Raw genomic sequence first — 27,896 nt, forward strand, 5'->3', positions numbered from 1 at the left:
AGAAAATATTGCAAAAAAACTCCTTATAGCGGGAGTTACTCGCTGTTGTAGACAAGAGTCAAATTCAAAATGAACCGGTAACAAAAGAGCAAGAGGACGGAAAAAAGAAGAAAAATGGCGGAGCCAATCACAACCGAGAACATGATAGTGATGCTGATGGAGAAGAATAATTATTGTAGAAACTGTTGCCAGATTTTTGAGAAGGGTGGTGTGCTAGATAGGTCGTTGACCAACAGGTTTGTGTTTTTGTTGATGTGGAATGATTCGAAGAAATCCAAGTCAGACGGTGAGAAACATTTTTGGATGATTTTGGCAGACGAGAAGTCAAATTTATGGTCAGAGGACCAGCAGTGTTGGACTATGGATGAGCGGTTAAGGTCTTGGTTGCTTACGTATCTTATATGCTCATTTAAATGGTATTTTAGGGCACGTTTAGTTTGGCCTATATATATGATAATCCGCATTGGTATGAAATGCTGTAGATGCCCCAGTTGTTGAGTGTGTCAATGGGATCTTTTAGTTGAGAGAAACGAAGTTTATTGACTGGGGTGAAAACCACAGAAAAATTGTATTTTCGAAGGATTTTAGTGATGCGTTGGCTGGTTTTTGGGAAGAAAGGCAAAATGATCAAGTTTTTGTGTTCAGGTTTAGGCTTGGTTTTGGAAGTGTTTTTAATCAGTTTGCTGTGTAGATTATCAATGAGAGAGCTACGGTAGCCACGATCGACTGCTATTGCTCTAAGGATATTTAGTTCAGCATCGAGTAACGTTGGTGAAGAGCAGATATTAATGGCTCACTTCACGTATGTGTAGAGAAGGTTTGTTCATGGTGAGTGACCAATATGTCCAGGAATGCAATTTGGTTATTGTTTTCTTCCTCTATAGTGAATTGAATGCAAGGGTCAATGGAATTGAGAGTATTTAGAATATGGTCAATGTTAGCGTTACAGTCAAGAAGAACGAAGCAATCATCAACATATCTGACATAAAAAGGAAAACGAGTATCACGGAAGAGTTTTGTTTCAAAATAGTGCATGTAGATGTCACTAAGTACAGGACTGAGAGGGTTTCCCATGGCAAGGCCTTCAGTCATACCATAGAATTGTTTGTTGAAGGAGAACATATTTTGGTTGAGACAGACCCGAGTAAGGTCTAACAGTTCAGAGATTTCAAATTGGGAAAAATGGAATTCGGTAAGTCTGGTCTCCAGACCTCGAAGAGCGCCTTCTACAGGGACATTCGTAAAAAGAGACTTTACGTCAAAAGAGGCCATTTTTGTGTTGACGGGGTTGAAGGTATGGAGTTTCTGTGCGAATTCAACTGAATTTCTCGTAGTGTGTGTGTTATTGCAAGAGAGTGGTGAAAATATTGAGACGAGGTGTTTTGCAAGCTTGTAAGAGGCAGTGCCGATATTCGAGACTATGGGTCGGTGTGGAATGTCGGGTTTGTGGACTTTGGGCAGTGTGTAAAACCTGTCGCATTGCCTCAGGAACATTCATGAATGGTAATACAAATTTTCTAGTCATTCTGACCAGTGGTTTTTATTTTAGTATTTTGAAATCAGAACTTTAGTTATAATCACCCTGTATTTTGTTAATCATTGCTAATTAAATATCATTAATTATCCTTCATTGAACACACTGTAATTGCTTAGTTTTTACCATAGTTTTTGCAAAATAGAGTCCTTATTAAGCATATTAAAAGAGTAACTAGGGGGAGGGAAACATCTTTATATTGTATGGTTAATAATAACATTTAGAATTCTCAAACACAAAATATTTCCTTGAGTTAAGCTATAAAATAACTAAATTGCAGAAGCTGGTTTTTGTTAAAATATAGTAAATATTTATAGATTAATTAATATGGGAATTGTGTTAATTGAATTAATAAACATTTTATTTTAATTAATTATTAGAAGTTTGAATGATTTTTTAGAAATTTTATAGTTTTTAATGTAAATGTTATTACAAAAAAAACTGGTTTTTTACCAACCCTGTGTGTGATGGAGTATAAAATTAGAACGGTGAAGGGAAAAAAAATTTTTCCTCCCACAAATTCTTCTCCATGAACCTATAAAAATAAGAATTAACATGGTTTCTTTTCATATGTCACTGGTTTCCAAGATGACATCTGTGGACCCCTTGAGGGCCTACAAAGAGTTACTAAGTGTTACACTGGATTATATGTTTCAAAAAGAAAAAAAAATATATATATATAGTAAAAATATAAATGAGCAGAATTATGTCATAACCTGAGAAGGGGCAATTATTTGCTGATTTACTTTAATTCTTTTGCTGTTTGACCAAGGGGTCCTCGTGTAGTAACTAATCGAAAACAATGTGTCTAAGTAACAACAAATAGCTGGTTTATCAGAGGAAGAATTCAATCAATTGAAGAACACATCTGTGGAGACACAGGTTAGGGTACATTACTACACGTTTTTGATCACGAAACTGTCAATTTCTTCTCAAAACCATTTGCCTTTTTTATCTGCTGACTTTGTCTGTCTATTCGTGTTCCGAGACCGTTCATACCTTTGGGAAAGAGCGCAAACCATCCGAAGATGGTCTCTCTGGGCGGTCAGCGGCCATGTCTGTCTGTCTATACGTTTGAGTTAAAAATGAAAATTTCCAGGTTTTAAAGATAAACTTGAAGTTATCAAAGATAGTAATGGCATCAGTGGCAAGTGGCTGACAAATACAGATGGACGAGGTTTCCAAAAACAACGCAGTTTTTCAGTGAATCCATCTAAAGTGTTCATCTTCAAGTACAAAACAAAAGCATCAGAAGATCTTGACAGATTTTTGTTGAAATAAAATGTCATAACAATAGAAAAAATGATCAATTACAAATCTCTTAAATGAAAAATAAATTTTATAGGCCCACATGATATATTTTAAAACTGCTTCTTTTAATTCATTATTGTGTGGGTTGTTATGATTTTGTATGGAATCATTTTTTTAAGTACTGAAACTCTCAACTACAGTTACTTCCTAATAACAGCTACATTTTCATAGTCCCATTGGTGGCCTTTGTTTGGAGGAATAAAATTTCTCAGTAGTATAGTATAGGTTGGTTCACTTTCAATATATATGAACACTCAATTCTCAATGTAATAATGATTCATAATTCTGCTGGTAAATAAAAGACATGTTTTCATATTTTTTGGTAGAATTATTATAAAAAATAAGAACTCATTTTCAAAAAAAAGTGTTGATGTTTTTTCTTTCCTTTTTTTGCATTCTAAGATCACTCAACATGTTGTATTAATGTTATGCAAACTCTTGTCTTCTGCAAGGAAAAACTTGAAAATTTGTTTTAATTTTTATTTATCTAGAAAACATTTTGATATCAAAAACTTCATCTTGCCACCAGATGATGATTTTGGATATGATTCAGTGGATGTTGATATAAATCCTTCTCAAGGTATGGTATATGATATTATCCTTCCCAAGGTACATCTCGTAAATTTAAATTATTTATATATTAATTTTTTTTTAATATCTAAGTTTCTTGTCAATTAGAAGAAATTTTCCTTTATTATAAATGGTGACACCAAAGTATAGGGTATGGATAATATTTTATTAGAATAAATTTTTGAAGTATATATTTCAAGTATTTTGTCTAAAAAAACTCAATCTGAATATTAGAAATATTGTTACAAAAATTGTGTAAATAGTCATTATTTATCATTTGCTATGTCATCTTTCACCTGTAAATAGTCATTAACAAATTTCTCTGTAAATCTCACCAAATTGGTGACAGACTTGGCACATTTGGCGACAGCTCTGATAAGTTGATGACATTATGATTCCAAAGGAAAGGGTGGGATCTCCAGAGAATGAGGTAGAACTCTTTCAAAGCTTTTGGATGTCTCACATCGTTTTCGGATGTCTCACATTGTCATGTTCCTCTTCGTAAAAGAAGAAGATGGTCACCAATACTGTCAGGAGAAATTGGTCACCAGTACTGTCAAGAGGAATCGGCCATCAGTACCTTCTGGATAAATCGATCATCAGTACCGTCAGGAGAAATCGGTCATCAGTACCGTCTAGAAAAATCTGTCATCAGTACCATCTGGAGGAATTGAGTCGTCCACTCCATCAGGAGAAAAATAAGTGCCTTGAAGTAGTGTAGTGCATGAACAACGGTTTCACCCAGTGACTTTTGCGACAGTGATAGTTATTGTTGGGGTCATCAAATCATGTTCATTGGGTTCTGAGTCACTCCGAAGGGGTAAGTGCCATTATTACGGCAAAACTATTTTATTTTTGAGGCACAGTACTGTTTAAAAAAATATTGTAGTTGATTTTATTTATTTGTCACAGATTGCATATTGTGATTACTCTTGTAAAATAGCTGAATTCAGTTTATTATGAATTTTTGTTTGTAAATTTATCAGCTATGGCATTCCTTGCAGAAGCTAAAGAAGATTTGAGGTTGTTAGCGGAAGAGTTGGGGAGGAGAATGTGAATGATAGGATGAAGATTTTAGATCTAAAAAGACTGATAATGAATTCAGCAGATTATGAAGGAGAGTTTGAGCAATATTTTAATATAGTCGAAAAGCGAAAGGCTAGGGAGGAATTAGCTAAGAGAAAACTAAAAAAAAAAAAATGGAGGAAAAGGCAGAAGAAAAAAGGGAAGAAAGAACAGGAGTTTCAATTAGAGAAACTACGCTTGGAAGCAGCAATAAAAAATGAGGGTCGAGGTTGTTTGGATTTCGATATGAGAAGCAGTGGGGGAAGCTATGAGCTTACAAAGCTTGTCCCCAAGTTCAATGAAAAAGAAACAGATATCGCTTTGTTTTTTTTTGCTTTATTCGAAAGGCAAGTGTAGTGGGGATAGAAAAAAAAAGGTGGGCGTCTGCTGTGTTGGCTCTTTTACCACTCAACGTGGAACAACTTATAGCAAAGGAATCAGAAGAAAATTTTGATTATTTTGAGCACATCAAAAAGGTTCTTTTAAACAGGTTCAAAATGATCCCAGAAAATTTTTGATTAAAATTTGTGAAACATCAGAGAAATATTCATCCTTGCTGTGGCAGGATTTGGTTTTTGAACTCTCTAAATATTTTGATAAGTGGGTAGAAGGTTTGCAAGTGACTGATTTTGAAGGGCTAAAAAAATTGATGGTCACAGATCAAATAAAAACGCGGGTTCCACCAGAAATAAGAAAGCATTATATTGATGAGTGGACGAAAATTATCACTCCCTACTCCAGTAGTGCAATGATATCATTATGTATGGTTAGGACGTCGGACTGACATTGGAACGTTGAATGAATATCAAACGTTGGAAAGAGGTTGGAAATTTTTGATGTCTGATACCGAATGGTATTCTAAAAATTTTTTTTCTTAATAAATGTCAAAATATCTTTTTTTCCTCTAAAATTGTCTTACTCTTATTTTTACAGCTTTTTGTTTTGAAGGAGCATTATTCATACGCTAATTAGTCTTATTTCAAATAATCTAATTTTTCTCCCACCATAACGTTGGAATCACCGTTTAGAATGACGGAAAAGGACATTCATCTCTCCTTCCTGAGCGTCAACAAAGAAGACCACCATTTTTTAAAAGAGAGAAGTTCATCTTGTGCATGATGGCATTAGAAGCCGTGCGCAAATGTGAATTTAGTGTTGTTTTTAAACGAATAACATTAGTTATTCAAATATAAAGAAGTGAAACATGAAGTGGCAGCTGAAACGAAATCCCTGATGCCGAAGGCACTGTTTATAGAAAAGGTAAGCATTATTGCTATCAAACTAGAGGATAAATTTTCAAAGATTTTGTCAGTGTTTGTTAGTTTTTTTTCCAGTCATTTTTTGTTATTTAAATTTATAAACCTCCCTCCCTTCCTGCTGGGCTGCGATCTTTGGTGTGCCCCTAGGACAAGTTAAAACAGGTTCCTGTATAGTGAATTTACAGCGTAAAAGAAAGGTAAGGGTCGTCCTGGGGCTAGAACTGGAGGCTGAGGCTATTTGTGAGGCCCCCCCAGTGCCGCATTAACACATGGGCCTGACAAAAATGAGATAGTTTAAAGCAGTGGTTCCCAAAGTGTTGGTCGCGACCCCCTAAGGTAGGGCTGTGTGAATGAACTGACATGGTTGTGAGATATTGTCTAAAATAAAAACGTATAAATAAGAAATAATTCTCTTTTCACAATGTAAATAAAAATATCCAGTCAATATATCAAGTTAATAGCTACGTTCATAGGTGTACACAGAATTTTCTCCCGGGGGGGGGGGAGGTTTCGAATTTTTTTTTCTTCTGAAGGGTTTTTTTTTATGTTTTCCTGCAAAATAACACTATAATCTTGGCTTGAGGGGAGTTGTTAGAACCCCCCCCCCCTCTCTTTTGCATATGTCAAGGAATACTTATACAGTGTGACTTGGAAAGAATAATTTAATTTCAAAGTTATATAGGTATTTTCCAAAATTAAGAAAACCAGAATGATAAGTAATATAAAGAAGGTCTACTAAAAAAGTCTGTGAAGTGGTAGCCATATATAGGGTGACCAGGTGTCCCAGTTTTCCAGGAAATTTTTGGTTAGAATATACCATTAACACTTAATAATATTGTTCATATGTATTATGAACAATATTATTAATGATTGATTACAAACGAAGAACTGTGTAATTTCATTTTGAAATTAGATGGTTCTTTTTGAAGTACACTGTATATAAAAATCAAGAAACATGGACCTCCCTACGCGTCTAGTTTCATAAAACAACACTGCTAACTAAATATTGAAATGATTTCATTCATCACTCATTCCGCATATTGGAACTGAAAGAAAAAAGCGTTTTGATAAATGCTTTTGATTTTTCTAACCAAAAATAAAAAATTTCCTGGAAAACAGGGATACATGGTCACCCTATATGGGGGGGGGGGGGTCCGCAGATAAATATCTTGTCAAGATGGGGTCAAGAAGTTTGGAGAAATAGTTTGGACTATTTTAAATTTTCGAGAAGCATACATGCAAATTTGCCAATTTGCCTGATGGGCCTCAGAAAAATCAGTTGGCCTGAAGGTCCACGGTGCTCTTAAGACGGCTTTGCCCCTAATAATTCATGAATATAAAATGCAAGGCACCACTCCGCCTACAGCCTTAACACTAGAACCGCGGCACTTTGGGTATACCTAGAACCGCAGACTGGGTCAAATTGACCCAAACTTTGAAAAAACAGTGTTTCACAGTGAAAACAGGATATTTATTTTTTGTTTCTGGGTTTCTCCCTACTCTTCATCAATGTTGTTTAATTATGTATTCATAATGGAAAATTATATTTGTTTATGAATATAAAATGGGCTTCAAAATTAGCTAAAAAAATGATGTAATTCAGTAAAAATAAGATTTATTATACATTATTTACTCTATTCAGTCCAAAAAGATTTTTCAGTAATCCAATAATACGACAAAGATGTAAAATAAGCGTCTCAAATTGAGCATGAAAAAGTCTATAATATGATTCTATCAAATAAGTATTGATTTCTTACTGATAGTGGAATTTATAATGAGCAGTTGAGCAATTTGTTTTTTTCATTATTCTTGCACATTCACTGCATGTTGAAGTTGCACAACCCATGCAAAAATTTTATTGTTTATTAAATGTTAATTATTGTTAAAACGTTTATTTTTATTTATTACTATTATTATTATTATTATTATTTTGATCGCTCACGAACAGATACATGATCAAGAGCGCACGAACATTTCCTTTTGCGCAAGGGCAACATGTATGATGAACGCAGCTCTTCAATGAGATTTTAGAGGAACTGCTTTCAAAAAATAGTTCTGGCCTTCTGTATTGCTTTATACAAAATACACGAATATTTTTATAGTGAGATCCAGGATGTTATAGAAAACGTCTATGATGCCGAATATTTTCTAAACATTTGATCGCTACAACTACGATCATCATTGCACTTTGTTGAATTGTAGTGTGAAATAGATTCTGTGTGCGTGTGAGGAAGCTTGTTGAGGCTAACTACTTCCAATATCGACTGCCAGATGAAGTGTGCCGAGTAATGAAAAACTTATATCGTTCTTTCCTTGATAAATTGCCATTGTGGCATCACTGTTCTATACAACTATAGGTTCACTATCTTTATTGTGTGAGATAATATTGCTCTTCGATTTCGTCTCATCGTCTCTACTAAGCTCGTATTTCTTGGCTTTTAGCATTTGAGACAGCTTCAGTGTAGTGAAAAGAGGTGTCAGTTGAGGCATTTCTGCCCTTGTTCTCAAATGGCTTGATCAGTTGCATCACTATGTGCTCTGAAAGAGAGATTCGTTGGACGCTGATACTTCCCAAGGTTTCGAAATCTGTGCAAAACATATTTAGTGCAAGCCAGAAGTTTACTCTTTTTATGTGACATCGTTTCCCTACAGAAATTTCAACTACACTTTTTTTCTAGAGTTAAGCTTTTACTCTCCCAAAATCTTCATTGAGTCCCGTCAGAATTCCAGGTATTCAAGTTTACAAAGGAAAAAAATATTTAGCTCTACTTGTGTCATTACCCTATTGAAAAAAAGATAACCTGCTCTGACGATGAATTGGCCTTGACCTTGAAAGACCTTTATTCTTCACTATCTTCATTTACAAAAAATTTTAGAAAGGGTTACCACTTCCAAGAAAATTCTGCACCCTTTTTTTCCTATAGAATAGTACGTTTGGTCAAAATGACCCAAACCGCGGTTCTAGGTAATTGCTTATAGCTCTGAAACACGAAATGTGAAGATAATAAAATTTTCATTAATTAATATTCATATGATATCATGAAAAGTCACAAAATTTTTTTAACATCTGCGTGTAAGTTTTTGAGATAAATGAAAACGAAGTTTGATTTGAGTCAAATTGACCCACTCACTCCGCTGTTCTAGTGTTAAGCAGGGACGGCTTAAGCGAGGGTGCAAGGGGTGCGCCACACCCGAGCTGCAGGATTTAAGAAGTGGCAGTTGGACATCTTTTTCGAAATTGAAAGTTCACTTGTTATATTTTGATATTGATCTTACTTTGATGTGTGTGAGAAGAACAATGTTTTGAAACTTGAGAAGACAGACAGGGGCTGTTAAACTAGAAATAAGAATGCACCCAGTCACCCGAGGCAAGTATCAGTTTTGGTACCTTCACTACCCTGTAATTTCTAATGAGCTGCCAAGTGAAGGCAAAGGGGGATGCAAATGTATGGATATTTTTTTTACAAGTATGCTGTATGGTAATGCATTGTATGTAAAAGAATAAAAAAGAAAATTTACAATATAATGCAATGGTAACTAGAGAAGAAGGCAAAACATTTGGTCTGTTTTAAAGCTTTGGTCTGTCTCCGAATTTTATGACCATGTGAGTACAGTAGAAACAAAATTTTTCATGGAGCAGAGTTTGGGAGGAGTCTTTGGGAAGGGTGCATTCAAAGGAAGAAAGAAGCAACAAGACTGAAGACACGTTTACCATTGATGGATGCCCATGGGGCCCCACAAGGGGTAGGCTGACAAGGCTCCAGCCCTTAGGCTGGGACGATTTTCACTATTTTTTGTTTTTTACGCTATAAATTCTTCATAAAGGGGGCCCGTGGAAGTCTCGTCAGGGCCCCACAAAAGATCCCAGCCTGGGGGCCCTGCTTCAGGATGTGGGGGCCATGTGGACACCGAAAAAAAAGAGCCAATGACACGCAGCTGATAGTCTGAAGAAGAAAGGGTCAATAGGAGACCAGTAACTTGTCTATAATCTGTTTTAGGTTAACTTTGCAGTGAAAGGGAAGCTGCAAGGGAACTGCATCACTCGTTGCTATGGGAACGAAAGCCTCTTAACCAATGTATCGATGCAGGGCTTTGGTAAGGTATGGCTGATTCTCACCAATATCACTGAGAAAAATATTTTTTTACGTGTAACGTAATGGGTGTAAAAAAAATTGCACAGTAAATTAATAATTATAGAATTTTAAAAAAAACCCTGCCGATACTTTCAGAAATTAAAGTGAGGTTTTTGAAATCATTTCTTTTGCTTTTTCATTAGAAAGTGTTTTAAAATTTAGAAAAAATTATCTTATATCAGCATACCACTTACTCTTCATTGATGTGCCCAATAGTGTATTTACAGGGGGACTGAGTGGGCTATAGCCCAGGGCGCAAATTATTAGGACCGGCGAATTTTAGAGTATAGAAAGAGGGGGAAGAAAAAAAACATTTTTTTTTTTAAATTCACATTTTGGAAACACGTGTAAGTGTCATATGCGTCATTTCCATTGTAAATAATATATAATTATTAAACCATATTGTTTATTTTTTTTATTTTTGCCACACAGACTGCAGTTGAAGTAAAAAATATATGATTGTCTAACATTCCTATTTGCAGTGTGCCAACTTCTCAAATAGTATTGTCACAAGTAGAGGTGGGAGGGTGAGTAGGCGTGCAGCGAAGCAAAGCAGATCTCATTTCAGATTACTGAAGGTGTTGGAAAAAAGACAGAGTTCAGCCAACATCCCCTAAAGAATGGGGGATTGTCTTCTTCAGAGAGATATCTATGGAGGGTGTTGGTAAAGTGGTCAGGACGGAAAAAAAGGGGTTCTTTCCATGACTGGAGGCTGCTACACCATTCCCAGCTGACCACAAAGAACATTTCAATAGCTTAATTTCGGCTCTCTTTGAAGGTAAAAACACAGAACATTCCACTGATTTTAACAACACTCACCATATGAGAAAGAATCTTCTGCAACAAATATGCTTTCATTAGCTCTTTTCGGGGCTTTGGTGAGAGTCTTTAAGAGTGGGCTATGGTTGACCATCTGGAGGATAGAAACTGTGCTATAAATTGAATGGATTTGATTACAATATGATTTTTTAAACTTGTTTGAGAATCGAAACGGGATGAAGCTGGTCAATCCAGAACAACATCTGTTTGGAGTCACTAATTGGAATATGAAAAAATCGTGGTACAGAGTAGGAAAAAATTGTGGTACAGAATGGTAGGTGGGGTCACTCTATTCCATTTACTGGTCTTATAAGGACAACTCTCCTCATGTGACATTTTCCTGAAAAAAAAGGGGGGACAAATGTGGAGCTTGTCTGAACCCACATTTTATTAATTGTATACAAAATTACATCCGGTTATAAATGCAGGATTACCAACAAAACGGAAAAAAACTCCTCTTCATTTTACACTTTCCTTACGAAAACAAAGTAAGTAAATGTCAAATATAGCTACTCATTTCTGATAAGTTCTTACATTTTATATTTTGTGGGAGTTTTCTTTAATGATAATTTATGAAAAATTGCCACAATTCAATCTTAGGTAATTTGGAATCCTTTGAAAAGGTCTGAACATAGTGCATTTGTATTTCTGATTCTGGAAACCCGATGTTCATTTTTGTTTCAGAAAACAATTTCCAAGAGATTGGCCTATTAAATCACATGATATTGAACTGTCAATTAACAGAGTAGCATTTTTAAAATTCACAAGCATTACAGAGGATTTAGCATGTATTTAAAAATAAGCATTTAATAAATTTTATATCAGAAATGTGCGATGTATGCGGGGCCTTATGTTAAGTTCATAAACAAAATGTCATATATTGATTGTTCTTTTATTTTTTTCCCGATACAGCGACGCATAAGTTCATGTGGTGATTATTCCAAAAAATGTGGTATGGTATTAAACTACATGTACCGCAATAAAAAATATATGCAATGAAATATAGAAACAAATGACCACAATAAAATATATATTATTGTTAATTTCGTTTTTAATTCTAATAAAAAAATTATTTACCACTCAATAAATCCCATATAAATTCGTATTTAGAATCAGTTTAATATAATAAATTTAATTATTCAGACCTGTGGAATTGGTATTTTGGAAAATCGTCTGGAAACTAATGAACATACCAAGTTTTGGAAACCATGAAGTTTTGTGGCACATTTTTGGTCACTGATTTTTAACGTGGCTCATTTTTGAATGCACCTGAAAAAATTTCAAAGTAATTATTTCGGTATAATAGAAGAAAATCTATAAAATATGTATTATTCTAACCTTTTAAATACTAAATTAAAAACTTTTACTAATACACACTTATATAAACTTTTACTAATACTAAATACTTTTCAAAGAATATTTTACTTAATCTATACTATTATTATATTTTTTTATTATGTAGCTTTCAATATAAAAGTAGCATAGGGAAAAGAACAAAAATGGAAGGAACAAAAGCAGTTTAATTAATAAGAATTTCCTTGTTTCTAAGTATTCACTGAGATATTTGAATCCAAAAAACGGGAGAAAAAGCGGCAAAAACTAACGGACAACACTTCTTTCCTTACTTTTCTCCAATTTTTGAATTCAGATATTTTTGCAAATATTGCACTTAGAAATGTGGAAATTTCTTTGTTGGGGTCAGAAGAGACTGGGAAAAAATTTTTAAATTCGGTTTTTGGGCACAGGTTGTTCATATAAAAGGTTAATTTTTTTTATTTCAATAACTATACAATCCCTCGAAACATGAATGACGTAGATGACACTCTGTACATTCAAGTAATGCAAGCATTTAAATCACATGAGTGCACAAACCACTGGCGAGCCCTGTCTAGAATTTTAATCAGTCCACGAAACAATTTCGAAAAAGTATTTCACTATTTCAAAATACACTTTAGGACATGTGGTTAAACATATAATATGTATAGATTTTATGTAATGCATTATTGATTTTGTTGCTAGACTATTACTAAGTATGTAGAAAGTATGCACCATACATTCGAATTAAATTTATCAGTGTTTTTCATCGATGTGTAGACGCCTGCGGATATATAATTTTGTATTCTGATTCTAATCCAATTTTGTATCATTCTAATCTGCTGGAAACTGATATTCAACTAACTGCTGATGCTGCCACCAGATGGCGACTTATAAGTCGCCATCTGGTTGTGAGCTTGGCCCGAGTCTGGTCCGGCCGTCCATGTACGGTCCCTTTCAGTGTATACGAGCTCCAAGGAAAGATTGAGAGATTTTGTGCCTCTGTAGTCTAGTAGTCTAGGGCGTTCACCCGGAAAGTGAAAGGACGTGGGTTCGATTCCCCGCAGAGGCAGTTGAATTTTCTCTCTTTCCAAAATATATCTTCGCAACAGCCAGTTGTTAAAACCTTCGTATATGGTAGCGGAGAGTGACGTCATCCTTGTATAGTAATATTTTTCTGCAATATTTCCCTTTCCTCAGCTGAAATTTATTTATAAAAAAAATTCCAAACAATATAATATAAAAGCAACGTATAATTTTAAAATGCTGTGGCTCTCAAAAACTTGGGATTTTTAATTTTTTTTTCAATTTATATGGAAAAACTAAACGTTAAATTAAAGTTTTGAAGCTAATCAAAAAAATAATTAAGAACAAGCAGATTAACTTTGTTTTCACATGTAAATGCAGGAATAGCACCAAATAATAATAATGATAGTTTAGAACTTTTTACTCACTTTTCTTGCCGAAATTTCTGTTACTCACCTCGCACTCTTCCCGAATGGTATATGTTGATGTCACTTGTTTTCACGACAGTTTTCGTCTTTTGCTATGGTTGATGTGCTGCTCATGGTTATTACGGATGATTCTTATTGAGTTTTGTTTACAGGGAAGATTCAAAAACTAAAAATATAGTATTCAGGAATGGAAGAGCACAGAACTTTTTAGCGTGGCTATCTCCGGTGAAAAGAAAGATACAACTGTCACATGATAGATGAAAGTCTAAACCACTGTGGGCTACCTCTCTCACTTATTTTATTTGAATTGACACTAAAGGCAAAGGGCATCTGGGGAAACAGGTGGCCCTTGCTGTGGATGGAAGATGGCGTTTGTGTGAGTGGAAGATGCGACTCCTGTGAACACACTCATGATCGGAAACTACTATCCCATGAACATGGCAAACAATAAATAATTTTAAAAAAGGAGGACCTTAAATCAAAAATTCTGCACCCATAAAAAGCCTCTCAAAATAGTATCAGCACTCTCGTGGAAGAAGAACACTTCCTGTAATCTGTGAGTGAGTATCTGAATTCACTGAAGCCTATTTTCAAGAGAAAAAAAACTGATTGAATATTCGTATTGATATAAGCCTATATAACTTCATTTAAAACTGAATGAGAAATTGTATCGTTATGAAAAATTCAACGAAATAATTGATATAAAAAATATATATACAATATATAATTGAGTAACGAAAAAACATGGCAGTGATATTGGCAAAGAAAATTTCTAGGATATTGGGCCAGAATGTTGTTGCCGTTGCTATTGTTTTTTGATACTGGTAACCAATATTTTTCTAATTTAAAAATTTTAAATCAATGAACATCGACTCAAAACAATATTTTTTCAGTATTTTTTTCAAAATCATAGAAAAAATTGAAATATTCTGTATAAAGGATCATCGTAAACCCCCAATATATGGGAACTATATTTTTCGGCTTAGGAATACGCTCTCTACCTTTCTCTTCACTGCAAAGTTAACCTGAAATGCACTATAGGGAAAATAGGAAGGGAAGGAGGGCGAAAACATCCCTGTTTAAGCGAAAATGTACAGAATCAGCATGGGACCCACTCAACTTGGACATCAAAGACGAAAGATCTTTGTAAAATATATATATAACATTTTTATTTTACGTCCGTGCCAGATACTGCTCTCTTGGGAATCAAGGGAAATGAAGAAAGAAAAAGTGTATTGTGGTGGCAATTATTATTTTATGTTGACTGATAACCAAATGTCTCTTGCTAATAATATTAGGATAATTAGAATATTATTGTGAGAAACAAAGGTTTCATTATTCTTGAGACTTCAAATCTCAATTATTCATAAAAATAGAGAGGGGGAGAGGGTGGCATCTCTTTTTCTGGAGTATGTTCATGACAGCCCCCTCCTTCGCGAAAACAAATTCTGGATTTGCTAAGCCCTATGCAACAGATAACAAAACTGGGCATTCAAGCACCCTGAGCTTCCCCTCTCCCACCACTCTGACACAACTATTTCCTTGGCCATGATCCTTGATGCAACCCAGGCACAATATCTCACAAAAGGGGCACTTCATAGTAAATTTATCATTTAAAAACCTAAAAAAAAAAATTTGATTCAGAACCCCCACCTCTTACCCTGGATAAAAAATTGATTTAAATCAGTGATTTAAAAAAAAATCAGTTGATTTAAATCAGTGATTTAAAAAAAATCAGTTGATTTAAATCAGTGATTTAAAAAAAAATCAGTTGATTTAAATCAGTGATTTTAAAAAAAATCAGTTGATTTAAATCACTGGTTTAAATCACTACAACCCTGATCATTTTGTCACACACTCACCCGATTTCTTGCTCTCTCTAGGTCACTCCCATACTCACACACCCTTTAAATCACTCTTTTTGTTACTCCTATGCTTGCACACACTGTTACCCATTTACTTGCACACTCTTTTTTTCTGTGGAGTGACTTAGTTCCATGATCTCTTGGTAGAAGTGGATTTATGGTTTAGCCACCCTTCTCCCAGTTGACTACTTGACCAGTCATTCCTTAAATTTGCAGCAACTTTGAAATTTTTGCCCTGAGCTACAGTCCGCTTAGCCTCTTTGTGAATACTTCACTGAGGGGTACCTTACCAAAGATTCCTGTCTAGGGGCCATCTTCAGGATGTAAAGAGGGGGGGGGGGCATGCCTACTTGGTGATGTTGAAAATATGTATTAGCCCATTAACTATTAGGTGGTCGAGTGGTTATAGTGACGGACTCACGATGCGAGGATCCGGGTTCGAACCCCACAGTGGTGGTCGGCTGAAGTTGGTTTTCTGTGGTTCCCAATTCGCAAATGCAAGCCGATCTCCCCGTTAAAAAGTCTCGCCACAGAGAGCAACAGTCCTACAACGATAAATCATTCAATCATAACACTTCACTCATAGTTAGAAAAACTGGTGGCAGATGGCAGCACTACACATAACAAGCATTACAGAGAAACAAAAAACTTCACATCAGGTTTCACTACACGTACACGCACATTCCCGCATGTACCGATTCGTTGGGGGTTCCGCGGGGGGGGGGGGTGCATGTGTGGCGTGGCAGTAGTAGGTAGGGCTCGGGGATCCATGATGTTCTTAAGTCAGCCACCTCGTTGGGCAATTTGCCTGTTGTGGCGTTGTATTTGTATTTGTAAATATAGATCATGGCCTCTGATATACTAAGCTGGGCCCATAGTTGCTCAGGGCAGGATTTTTATGTGGTTCTGTGTAGTATATTTCTAATGTAAGTGAACAGTGATTACATTCTTTGTCAGCTCCCCTTCCCACTCTACATGCAAGGGGCTATGATTAAAATTGTTCAAAGTATGTACGTGAAATATTAATAAGCAAATGTATAACTTCAATTTTTTCTAGAAGTTAAACATGACACAGTGAAACTGTGATACAATGAAAAAAAATAATTGCCTATATAATGATACTACTCTGCTGTCTTCTCACACTATTCCACCAATAAATTGTGTGCAACGATAAGTATTTTTCTCTTTGTTTGAATACCATTAAATTGGAATTTTATTTTTTATAATATTTTATTATTTTAAATAAAAGTTGTAATTCTAAATAAATTAAAACAAGTAGAAATGTGATTGATAACCTTTCCATATAATCAGTTATAAACTTTTCAGAAGTTGTGCCTTGGATTAGACTAATCATAATCATCATTAATCGTGTGATAAGCAGTTATTACACTTGATTAAAATAATAAAAAAAAATGAATCAATATATATATATATATATATTGAAATTATATATATAATATATGCATGCATTCTAATCTGTTGGAAACTGATGTTCAACTACCATGAGTGCAAATGTGGTTAAAATGGTAAACTTGTATTATACAAACTTGAAAAATTTACAGTGAAAGTCAATTATCAAATAATATTTTTAGTATAGACAATTCCTACAAACTGAAAATTAGTTTATCAAATTAACAAAAATTGCTTTAAATCTTGACCTCTACATGAGATCAAGATTTAAACCAAGATCTGAGTATATTCTTGTATGTGCACACACATATAGTTTGTAATTTTTTTACTACATTTTGTTTTATTTTCATTCTATAAAACTGAATTCGTTTGGCTAAGAATCATACAGTGAATTTTTGTCACTTTTTAGAAAGTCCAAATCAATCCAGAAATCAGATTTTTTTAGCATGAAGCTCAAGATGAATACCCGCTGGTGCAAAACATTTCCAACATCCAGTGCAAATGTATCAGTAGCTATTATTTTTTGTGGTATTCATGTGATTGGTCTATGAGATTATTTTGATGTTAGAGAATGTACATTTTTCACACCATAGGCATAAAGTTATCAAAGATATTGGTGGGACCCAGCTCAACATTTCAATATATACCTATTTACAATTATCAAGATTTTGTGAAATATTTTTGGGATGGAGGCTTGAACCAATGAAACGTTGCACCTGTGATTCATACTCATAAAATATATTTCTCTAATGTGGGCTACTATCAAAATATTCTCAATATTCAATAAATTACAAGAAATGTATTTTCAATGTTTTATAGGTTTTGTCTGAAACATAAGATTGCTGAAATTTTTTGCTGGCATGAGGCACCCAATTCCATCTGCTATAAAAAGCTGTTGTCGTACCCTCAGCTATATTAAAAAGAATTTATCAATATTTGAAAATATTTCTTTAAGAACTTGTATATGGAACATTATTAAATTGTGTCTAATAATTCTATTTGTGCTTGCTTTATCTTTGATCTCTTCATTTAATCTCCAGAAAACTGGAAACAGTTTTATTTGAACAGGTCATATAAAATGCATTTAAAATTATTGGTGGTGTGTTCAAATGGCCTGAATTTCTAGGATCCTGTATACGTATATAGTCTGAGGTAAGTACACCAGTAATAGGCTTCCTTTTTTTAAGTTTTAAAAAATATATTTCAAAAGTTATGAGAAAACTCTGTAGTCTTTTTTACCATATACCAAGCTATATTCTTCCAGTTGCTGTTTGGTGTCCACCAAGCTGGTTTTGAAAAAAAAAACCAGGTGGGAGTCAAAACAACACATTTCATTTTGCTGTAAAGAGTAGAGTAATAATTCCATACCATCATATTCTAAATACAAAATTGATTGTGCTTTAAAGACATTAAACAAATTGCACATGAAGTTGAAAGGGTGGCCTATTCTGGTGTCAATCATTTTCACATTATTCAAATTGTATGACATGTGACATTATTGCAATCAGGCCTACAAATCTTGCTAGAGTGGTACCCTCCTCTGTGAACAATCTTATAAATACATTTTTGTTTTCAAACATACTATATCTTTTAAAAGAATTCTTTTCTATCCATATATATGCAGATATTAAGACGAAAAAAGAAAGACTAAATTCCTGCAGAAGCAACTTCTCAAATGCTTAAATATAAAATAAAGAAACAATGAAGCTTAGAAAAAACAGAACAAGCAAGAATTGGAAAAAAAAAATAAGAATAAATAAAAATAAAACAACTCAAAATAAAAATTAAAGTAGTTTCACGTGTTTGCGTCACTTTTAAATGTAAAAAGAAATGCTCTCTCAAAAATACATATAATTATATGCGTGTTTCAAGAAATAAAAGAAAAATAATTGCTCAAGGTTTGAGATTGACAGGAAATAATAGACGTTTTGATCATGTATAAAATTATGTGTTTACATAATATGTCCAGATGTTATTGCATTATTTCCACAGTTCAAATTGAAAAAGTAGCACCTTGTTTATTCTTTAGATAAAAAAAATCACCTGTGAAAGAATGCAAGAATATTAAATTTTAATTTTAAATTATTATAACAGAGACCTATTCCACTTTTTATAATATTTTTCAGTGATGTTTCTTTTTTACAGTTTTGTCAAGCCTATTACATATATTTCATTGTTTTCATTCAATATCTAAATAGCCCCTTACTGGCAGTGGCGTCGGAGCCGGGGGTGCTGTGGGTGCTTAAGCACCCACGGAAGTTTGTAGAAAGGGTCCGAGCACCCACAGAATTGATTCAAAAATCGAAATTCCCTACATGAATCTCAAGACGGGCACCCACAGGTTCGAAACACTTCCGACGCCCCTGCTTACTGGTACATGGACTAAATATTATTTTATTTATATATCTTAGCAGTTAAAATTTGATCTAGTAACAATAGCTTGAGTTATGAAGAGAGACTTCATTTTCTGAATATGTTTACATTGGATGAACACAGGTTTCGAGGAGATATGATCAAAGTGTTAAAAATTTTCAATGGGGTGGATCATCCTATCTATGACTTTTAGTACACCGCCGATCGACCACTTTTACAAGGGGACACCAGTATCAATTGGTGAAGGACAATGCAAGGTTATGGTGTCGCAGGGAATTTTTCTCTAATAGGGTTGTTAATAAATGGAATAGCTTACCCCCGGAGGTAGTAAATTGTAACACAATTGACACGTTTAAAAGAAATACGATAAACATGTTGGGGTAAATCGAGAAGCTATCCATACTTAGAATAAGACAACCATAAGTATTCTTTATGGGCATTGTATAATTTTTATCACGTGTATATATTGTTTATAATTTTTAGTAATTGCATTTTTAATTGGGTTGCTATATTTTTGAAATATATGACATCCATATTTTTGTGGGCATTTTTTTCACAGCCACCTCGTTGGGCATTTTGCCTGTTGTGGCGTTGTATTTGTATAGCGGATGAGTTTTGTATAATAATATTTTTTTATTATAATTCAATAATTACTTCAAATAATAAAAATAACTGATTAAATATTTTGAACTGGCTCACTATTTTTACATTTACCTTTTGTAACAGTAAAGTTCTATTTTTTACGTTCAGAACACATAAGTGTTTTGTGTAGTGGTATTCATGAACTGAATTCTGAACTTTACTTATGCATCAGAGTTTTTCAACACGTGAAAATTGTAGTTGTGGCGTAAAAATCTTTTAAGGAAATTATCAAATTAATTTTCAAAAGAAGTCTGAAGCCGCAGATATTGATTATACAGTATCTGAGTACTTAAGTGCGAGGAATTTATTTAATTTTTTTTTTTTCAAATTAGATGTATGTATAAGAGGAGGAACTGAACAATTGAGTGAAAACAATAGTTAAAATATCGGCCATGGATCATTTCTGTTATCGCTTAATGGAAGAATTTTCAAGAATTGCACAAAAAAAAGCATATAGAAATACTTCTGTTCTCGTTATTATATTTGTGAAAAGCAATCTTTTCTGCATTTCATTTGATACTATGGAATACAGAAATCTATTACAAATAACAAATCTTAGAAGAAGATATTTAAACCTATCCCTGCCCACAAAATTCAACCTAGCAAAAGCAGAGTGTAGTGACATTGTAAACTGTATTAACTTAATTGGATTTAATGTTAAATTAAATTAACAGCAGAATGACTGAGTTTTTGAATTTTAATTTATTTTTTTGACCAATTATAGTAAATAGTTATTTAAAACAATTGTGTGACTAAATCATAATAAAAAATTATTTTTCTATTTTATTTGAATTCAAGTATGCTGCAGGATGAAGAAAGGGGCTGACTTCTCGAACTGTATCGACATATGTTTTATAGTGTAATAACGTTAATCATAGATAATGTTATCGTAAATGTCAAACTATGTCGACAAATGTATGCCATTTTTATGTTGAACGGTGTCGGGTCAGATATAGTTCGACATTGGATTTGCTACGTCAAACTATACAGACAAATATATGTCATTTTTACGTAGAACGACATCGGTAAACGATGTCGAACAGTATCGAAATCTCTACGTTGTTCTATATTGATGTGCTACTGGAGTAGAAACAATGTATATACATGATAAAATATTATACAATGTCCATAACTTGGTACTAAATTCATCCCACTGACTTATTCCAACCGGTCTTTGAAAACTTCCGCTAATCATTCTCTCAAAACATCGAAGTTAGTTCTCTGAAAACAAGAAACCAGTCTTTTGTTATCAACTTTGCCCGAAGAAAGGTTACAGAAAAACCTAATGACACAATGATCACTGAAAAAAAACGTGTTCCCCACTGAAACATGTTCTACAAGATCTAGAACTAGTGAGAAGAACTATCTACAAGAACTAGTGAGAACTAAATCCAAAATAGCAGTACCCCTTATGGCTTCTGAAACATGTTGGTACAAAAAATTATTGAGCACCAACTTGAGAAAGTCTCTTTCATATTGATCTCTATCTGATAAGTTCTCCCAATCGATACCCGGGTAATTAAAATCCCCTAATATGACAACCCTATTATGCTTGCACATGTAGGAAATTTTATCATGAAGTTTGCCGATATAGTGTGGATTCCTGTTCAGCAGATTATAACAAACCCCTACAATAAGTTTATGATGCCTTTTGTTTTCAAGCTGAACCCATATAGTTTCAATATCACTTCTCTGCACGTTACACTCTCTAGCCTTCAAATATGATTTCACATATATTAAGACTCCACCCCCTTTCCTATTCGATCTATTTCTTAATAAAGTATCGTATTCTAAGATTTGTAAGAAAGATTCATCCCCATCTTTTGCCCAAGTTTCTGGAATGGCTATAAGATCCAGGCCCTCCATAGCTATCATAGTTTCTAAAATGTTTTTCTTATTACCCAAACTCCTGGCATTTATTAGCACTCATTTTAATTTTTCCTGTGATTTTTGTATCCATCGAGAAGCGATCCAAGTCGGAGGTGGGTAAATCACTGTCTATACTGTTATTATTAACAATAACTAACCCTCATTCCCGTCTACATGGTCTGGGAGTAAAAAACCTGACCTGAGCCTATAGTAAACCTCTATAGGTAGTGGTACTGTATATAACTATACAGTACCACTTTTTTGTGTTTTGTTTGTTTATGATTGATTAGTAATAGTATGGGAGGGGTGGAAGTGGTGGGAGTGAAAAAAGATAGACTGAAGTGGGAGGGGGAGGCAAAATTTGTATATCCCACTGGTGGCAAAAACATAAATATGGCCCTGTGTAAGCCTCAGCTACAACTTTCCAAGCTTCTTCACTACTTGTCAGTTCTCTTTATCAGGAGTGGAAAATATGCTACAATTGCAGATGTCTGCTACAATTTTGACAATTTCCCCTCGTTTGCTACATTCTGTTACATAAATGCTGAAATTCTTTAATTCTGCATCATCTTGCGCCAAAAACAAAATTTTCCCTTGACACTTAAATGACCGCATATTATTTCTTGTAGGCTTACTCTAAGACTGGTCATCTTCTCGTTTGGAAATGAAAAACAAATACATATAGGAAATTAAAAATTGAGAAATCTCATTGGCGGTCTTTTACGTCTCAGCATTGAAACACGAGAAATCTCGTGAGCAATCGTTTAAGTGTTAAGGAACTTTGAAGTTATGTCACAATAGAAGCTGACTTTTCGATGACACCATTTGTACACCTCGCAATATTATTTCTTGGGGCCGCAAATGGAATTTGCTCCCCCTCCTCAGGATTCAGCACCTACGCATTTCTGTATTTTTGGTGGTTCTGAATTTCTTTTTTTATACATTTGTCCCGTGATTTCCAATGATGTTTATTTAAATTTATAATGTTCACTAAAATCATTAATAAACACTGTATTTATAACATGATAATTTTGGGTATAAATATACAAATATTCATTTAACATTGTAATATTAAACTGTTTCCCTTCAATTTTTCAACAATTTTGACTATTTAGGGATTTTGCTGACTTATGGCAATGTTTTAAATACAATTTTATTCCTATATTTTACAGTAATTGGTCATATGAACATTTTTTCCATCAAATTTTTGTTCACTTCAATTAGTAGCTACCTTTTATTTATATAGAAATGTCTTCTCCACTTGTTAATACAAGAATGGGACAAAGAAAATTCATCTCTGTCCCCTTGAGGGCAAAGATGAATTTTCTTCCTTGTAATTATCATCTCCTCAAATAACCAGTCTTTCAATGAATTTTGTATTAACAAGTGGAGAGGACATTTCTATATACATGTGGCCATCTGGTGGCCTATGTCATTCACGAGCTATTAGTTGATTACTGCCACCGTCCATGTACGAAGCCTTTCAACATATATATATATATATATATATACACACACTCCAAGGTTGAAATATTCCATCTGTTTCCATAGCTTAGTTGGTAGAGCACTCATCCGGTAAACGAGAGACTGGGGTTCGTGTCCCCATGGGGGCAAGGATGAATTTTCTTCCTTGTAATCATCATCTCAACAAATAACCAGTCTTTCGATGAATCATGTATTTACCTTTTATTTCTCCACCCTTCATCCCTTTTAGCAGTGGGCCTAATTAACAAATTTGTCATGAATATCATTTTTGGGCTGCGAATGAAAAATATCCTGTATTTAGAATCACAATTTCTCATATTTTCCTTGATGAGGTATAATGAACCTAAGTATGAAGGTACAATTTTCATTTGGGAATTCATATGGATATTACTATAATATGAATTACAACAATTGAATAATTTTCAATCCAGTTAAAATTGAATTATCAAGTCTGCCTGCGGACCACCTACACCATCGTCGCGGACCATATGTTGAGAAATGCTGGTCCAGACAAAGGAATTTTAATTAATGTTCATCTGGGAACCATTTTCCATTGAACACTAAACATGCTGGTGAATGGAGTAAAAGGAAATTGTATACCTGCAAAGGAAATTGTAAATACAGTAGTAGAAAATGAATAATAGAAAACTTGGAAGCAAAACGACTGGAAATCTGTTAAAGATGCTGGAAAATAAAATACATGGAGCAATCATAAATCAGTGAAAAACAGGTAGTGAAAACGGATGTACTCGGATTGAATTTTTTGTGGAAATAGAATCATTCTATTAAATTTCCAATAGTTTAATCATTATTCTATAGTTTTTATTTCTGTAGTTTAAATCAAAAATAATTTAATTCTATAGTTTAAATTGCTATAGTTTAAGTTAAAAATAATTCAAGTCTATAGTTTTTAATCACTATATTTAAATATCTGAGAATTTCAAATAAATATTCTAAGAATGACTCAGGAAAAGAAGTCATCTCAAAGTATGATGAATCAAACTGACATAATGATCAAGAGCGAACTCAAAAAAAAAACTCATCATTTTAAATATGAAATGGGTAAATTCTAGTAAAAGAATCGAGATCAAATGTTCAAAAATGCTTGAAACTCAAGAGAACAAAAGCAATTTGCCGCTGATTTGCATCAGCGGCAAGAACAAGGAAAATAATTACTTTTCTAATGAGTGTTTCAAGTCTCTCCATTAGTGATTTTTTTTTTAATTAGTGATCACCAGGTCTACAAGCTAAATCTTGAAACACTCATTTTCAAATTATTTCTGAAATTTGAAATACTGTATATGTTAGCCTCACATTTGTTGATATTGTAGAGAATGTAAAAATATAAATATCAAGAAGTGTCTCAAAATTTTTATGATTTAAAAATTTAAAAAAAAATTTCTTCTAGAGGAAATCTCTGTATTTTATACCTTGTGTGGGGGACACCCCCTTCTTCTGAGCTGAGATAACACTGTTTTTTAAAGTAAAATGTAATCTGGTGTACGCTACTACATATATGTATATAAAACTGTGTACATTTTATTTAACGTGAACATTTTAAAGTGCTACAAAACTGATACATGCTGCTACAAAAACAACATTTTTGCTGTTACAAAAATTATTTTTTCTGCTGCAAAAATCAAATTTTCATTTTCTACCCCTGCTTTATTGGAAATGTTTTCCTTTACCCCTTCTACAATTTCTGGCAAGGTTTTGACATTTTTTTGCTATGTCTTTTCTAACTTCCAATCCATATACATTCGGACACGCATATAATGAAATCGGCAAAACCAGTGGAACTGTTTGTTATACACAAACTTTGTTGTATCTGTAAAGGCTTATAAAATTATTTAACTCAAACTATCATACAGGTCAAAATAAAAATTAAAAGCTTACATAATTAAATACATAAATACGATTGTAGATAACCAAGAGCCTGGTTATTGGAACATTTTTTCATCCCTTATTTTCAAACTAATTAAAAAAGAGCTCCTATAAATCTCTCCTTTTTGATTTTCAGTTCACCATCCCTAAACCTTTCCCTTCAATTTCTTTTTGCTCCTCAAAGTCATGGATAACCAACTTCTAAGAATCCGGAACTGAGGCTTAATGCCTCACTTTTTTCCCATTTTTTTCTTTCAAACAGTTATATAGCTTCAATTTTTGTAGCAACAGACACCGTTTTTCTGCATAAAATTCATAAAAATTGACTCACATATGACAAACACAACCAACATCCGAATCTAGCTAAAAAATCGTAAATGCATACTGCATCATCAAATGAATTCAATGTCGGCAGGACACACATTTCATTATGAAGCAAAAGGAACATTGATCAAAAGAATGGCTCAAAAAACAGAAATCAAGCTAGGAAAAATAAATTTCTGAAGACAGAGAAGAACTTGCTGTCCTTTCCTGTCTTATGTTGGTGATTGGTTTGTTTCAGCAAGAAACAAGAATTCACCGGTTTCTGACCAGATTTTACAAGAAAAAGTTAGAGAAGCTGCAGAAGAACTTGTATTCATCTACTTCGAAGCTCCAAATGATTGGTTGGATTATTTTTGTGTGTATCATGAAATTGTATTTAAGACATTGTGTGAGAATCTGTCGATGTCAATAATGAAGTGTGCAAAGAATGGAGTAAAAATAGCCAAAAATTATAGATGGATATTCAGCCAATGATATATAATTTTGGCCAGCTTTTGCCCAAAAGCTGGTCCTCAGGCTGCATGCGGCCAATGTTTGAAGGAGTTGGAATACTCCGCAAAACCAAACAAACATTGATTGATCAGTTCTTCCAAAAGATGTAAATTTAATATACAGACTGTCCCAAATTGTTTGCCGGGATTATATCTACAACGGTTGACTTTCAAAACATACTTTCAATTACAAAAAATTTTCAAATCACGTGCAGTTACTTAAAACCTTAAAATTTGTTTGAGGGACCATATACATGAAAAAATAAAGAAATTAACTTCTTATACAATCCCAGCGTTCTCAGAAACCGAATTAGAAAGTTGTTTCCCTGTCTCTCCTGATGCCAACGAAAAAGACAATTCATTTTTGTAAATGCAATATTCACTGAGAAATTTTAATTCGAAAAATGGAGGAAATTTGGGGGGGGGGGGGACCTCTAAATGTGAAAAAGACGAAAAATGTATAACGTGGGGCTATATAATTCACAAAATCTATATGAAAAAAGTAAAATGGAAATCAATCTCTCATGGAGACAAACACACTATTTACATAAAACATTGGTTATAAAAAAAAAGACAATTATGTGCCCTGACCCGTCTCTACTGAAATGTTTGACAACAATGAATGACAATAAATGATTGAAAAAAACACTATTGTATGTTATATTGTAAATTGAGAGAGACAATATTTTTTTGTTATTTATTTCTTCAATTAAAAACAATTTTATATGAAAATACAAAAAAAGACACAAATTATAGATATTTATCATGTGTTCAATATTTTCATTAATTTGTAAGTTTACTTCCATTGTGTATCCAGTTTTTTTAAATGATTCCTGAAAATTAATAAATTATCAAGATCTTTGAGGCTATTTGGGAACATGTTCCACATCACTGGGCCAACAAAATTAAGACTATATCTTACATAGTTGCTTTTAATTTTAAATGTGATAACTTTATAACTTAATCCTTGCTATTTATTCAGAATAATGCATGCAATGGTATCAGAATATTTGTTCCTTTTAATTCGTTGAAACATAATTGTACATATCTTCAAAGCATAAAGACAATCAGTGACCAGAAGACCAGCATCAATTGTGTTTGAGTAATTAGTTATAAGAGTAATGAAAAAAATAAAGAAAAAATATTGTTGTAATTTCATTACCATGATTCAGATATTTTTCTGAGATTGATGCACAATTTTTGTTGAAATGTTCAACGAAGATTACAAGCCTATTTTTAACATGTTAACTGGTGGGGATTTTGCCCCACTACCCTTTCTATTTGCCCCACCAGTGAAGATAAAAAAAAAAAATGACCATTGGTGGGGCAAAGCCCTTTTCTTGTTTTCCTGAAGCAGCTTCAACTTCAAACCCTACCAGTATGAAAGGAGTTAAAGAAAAAACTCACACAAAAGATTTCACCATTTGCAAGGCCTATTTTTTTATGAATGATCTTTTTTTTTCAAGAAAGATCAACTGAAAAGATTAAGTTACCCAGGGACTGACTTCTCTGGAATATGTCTTTTGCTCTCATAAACTGTCAGACAAAGAACAGGTGGAGGATGGCTGAGGCAAAGGATATGACCATTGATTGATTTTTTTTTTTTTATGTTCATTAAAGTGAAAACTATTTAGTTATATAACCCTGGGAGTAGGAAGGATCTAAAGTTAACGGGTTGTCATCATATGCCGGGGTTAAAACATTCTATTTTAGAGCAATATAGATAGATAAACAAGTGTAGTAGCACAAAACCATTCAAATTCGTACATTGGATGGTCTCCAGATCCTAAGAGAGAATGAAGAAAAAAAGAAATACAGTGGAGAGAGAGACAGAAAAAAACCCCATTTATGTGACTTTTGAGAGACCAAATTGCGGCATGGTTTTTATTTAGCTGTGATTCTCCCATAATTTTTATTAAACTTTCAGATTATGCTTAAATGTTATCTGAATATGAAGAAAACAAAGAAAGGTTATAAGATTATGATTTTTTGATAAATTTAATCCAATGATGATTTTGCCTTTACTTTATTTAATCTCTCTCTTTCTTCAGGATTCTTATGATTATTTTACAAATGACAAAAAAGAAAATTAAA

At 33.6% G+C, this 27,896-nt stretch overlaps 1 protein-coding gene and 1 pseudogene across 12 annotated transcripts in view; one reads left to right on the top strand and one right to left on the bottom strand.

Moving 5' to 3' along the window:
• LOC149080384 (protein FAM91A1) overlaps window positions 1–27,896 on the top strand; it is a 609,292-nt gene that overhangs the window by 300,766 nt on the left and 280,630 nt on the right. For all 12 annotated transcript variants that reach the window (XR_016193568.1, XM_089239515.1, XM_089239507.1 and 9 more), the window contains one exon: window positions 3,337–3,425. Coding sequence is in view for 11 of the 12 variants with exons in the window: in XM_089239515.1 (XP_089095641.1) it covers window positions 3,337–3,425 (89 nt within the window). In the remaining variant the exon portion in view is untranslated. The remainder of the gene's footprint in view (window positions 1–3,336; window positions 3,426–27,896) is intronic.
• On the bottom strand, window positions 119–1,092 carry LOC149080386 (uncharacterized; annotated as a pseudogene).

Source organism: Pholcus phalangioides, unplaced genomic scaffold, assembly GCF_987345545.1.
Source record: "Pholcus phalangioides strain wild (caught in Gottingen) unplaced genomic scaffold, Ppha-v1.0 ptg000011l_1, whole genome shotgun sequence".
NCBI classification, from domain to species: Eukaryota; Metazoa; Arthropoda; class Arachnida; order Araneae; family Pholcidae; genus Pholcus; species Pholcus phalangioides.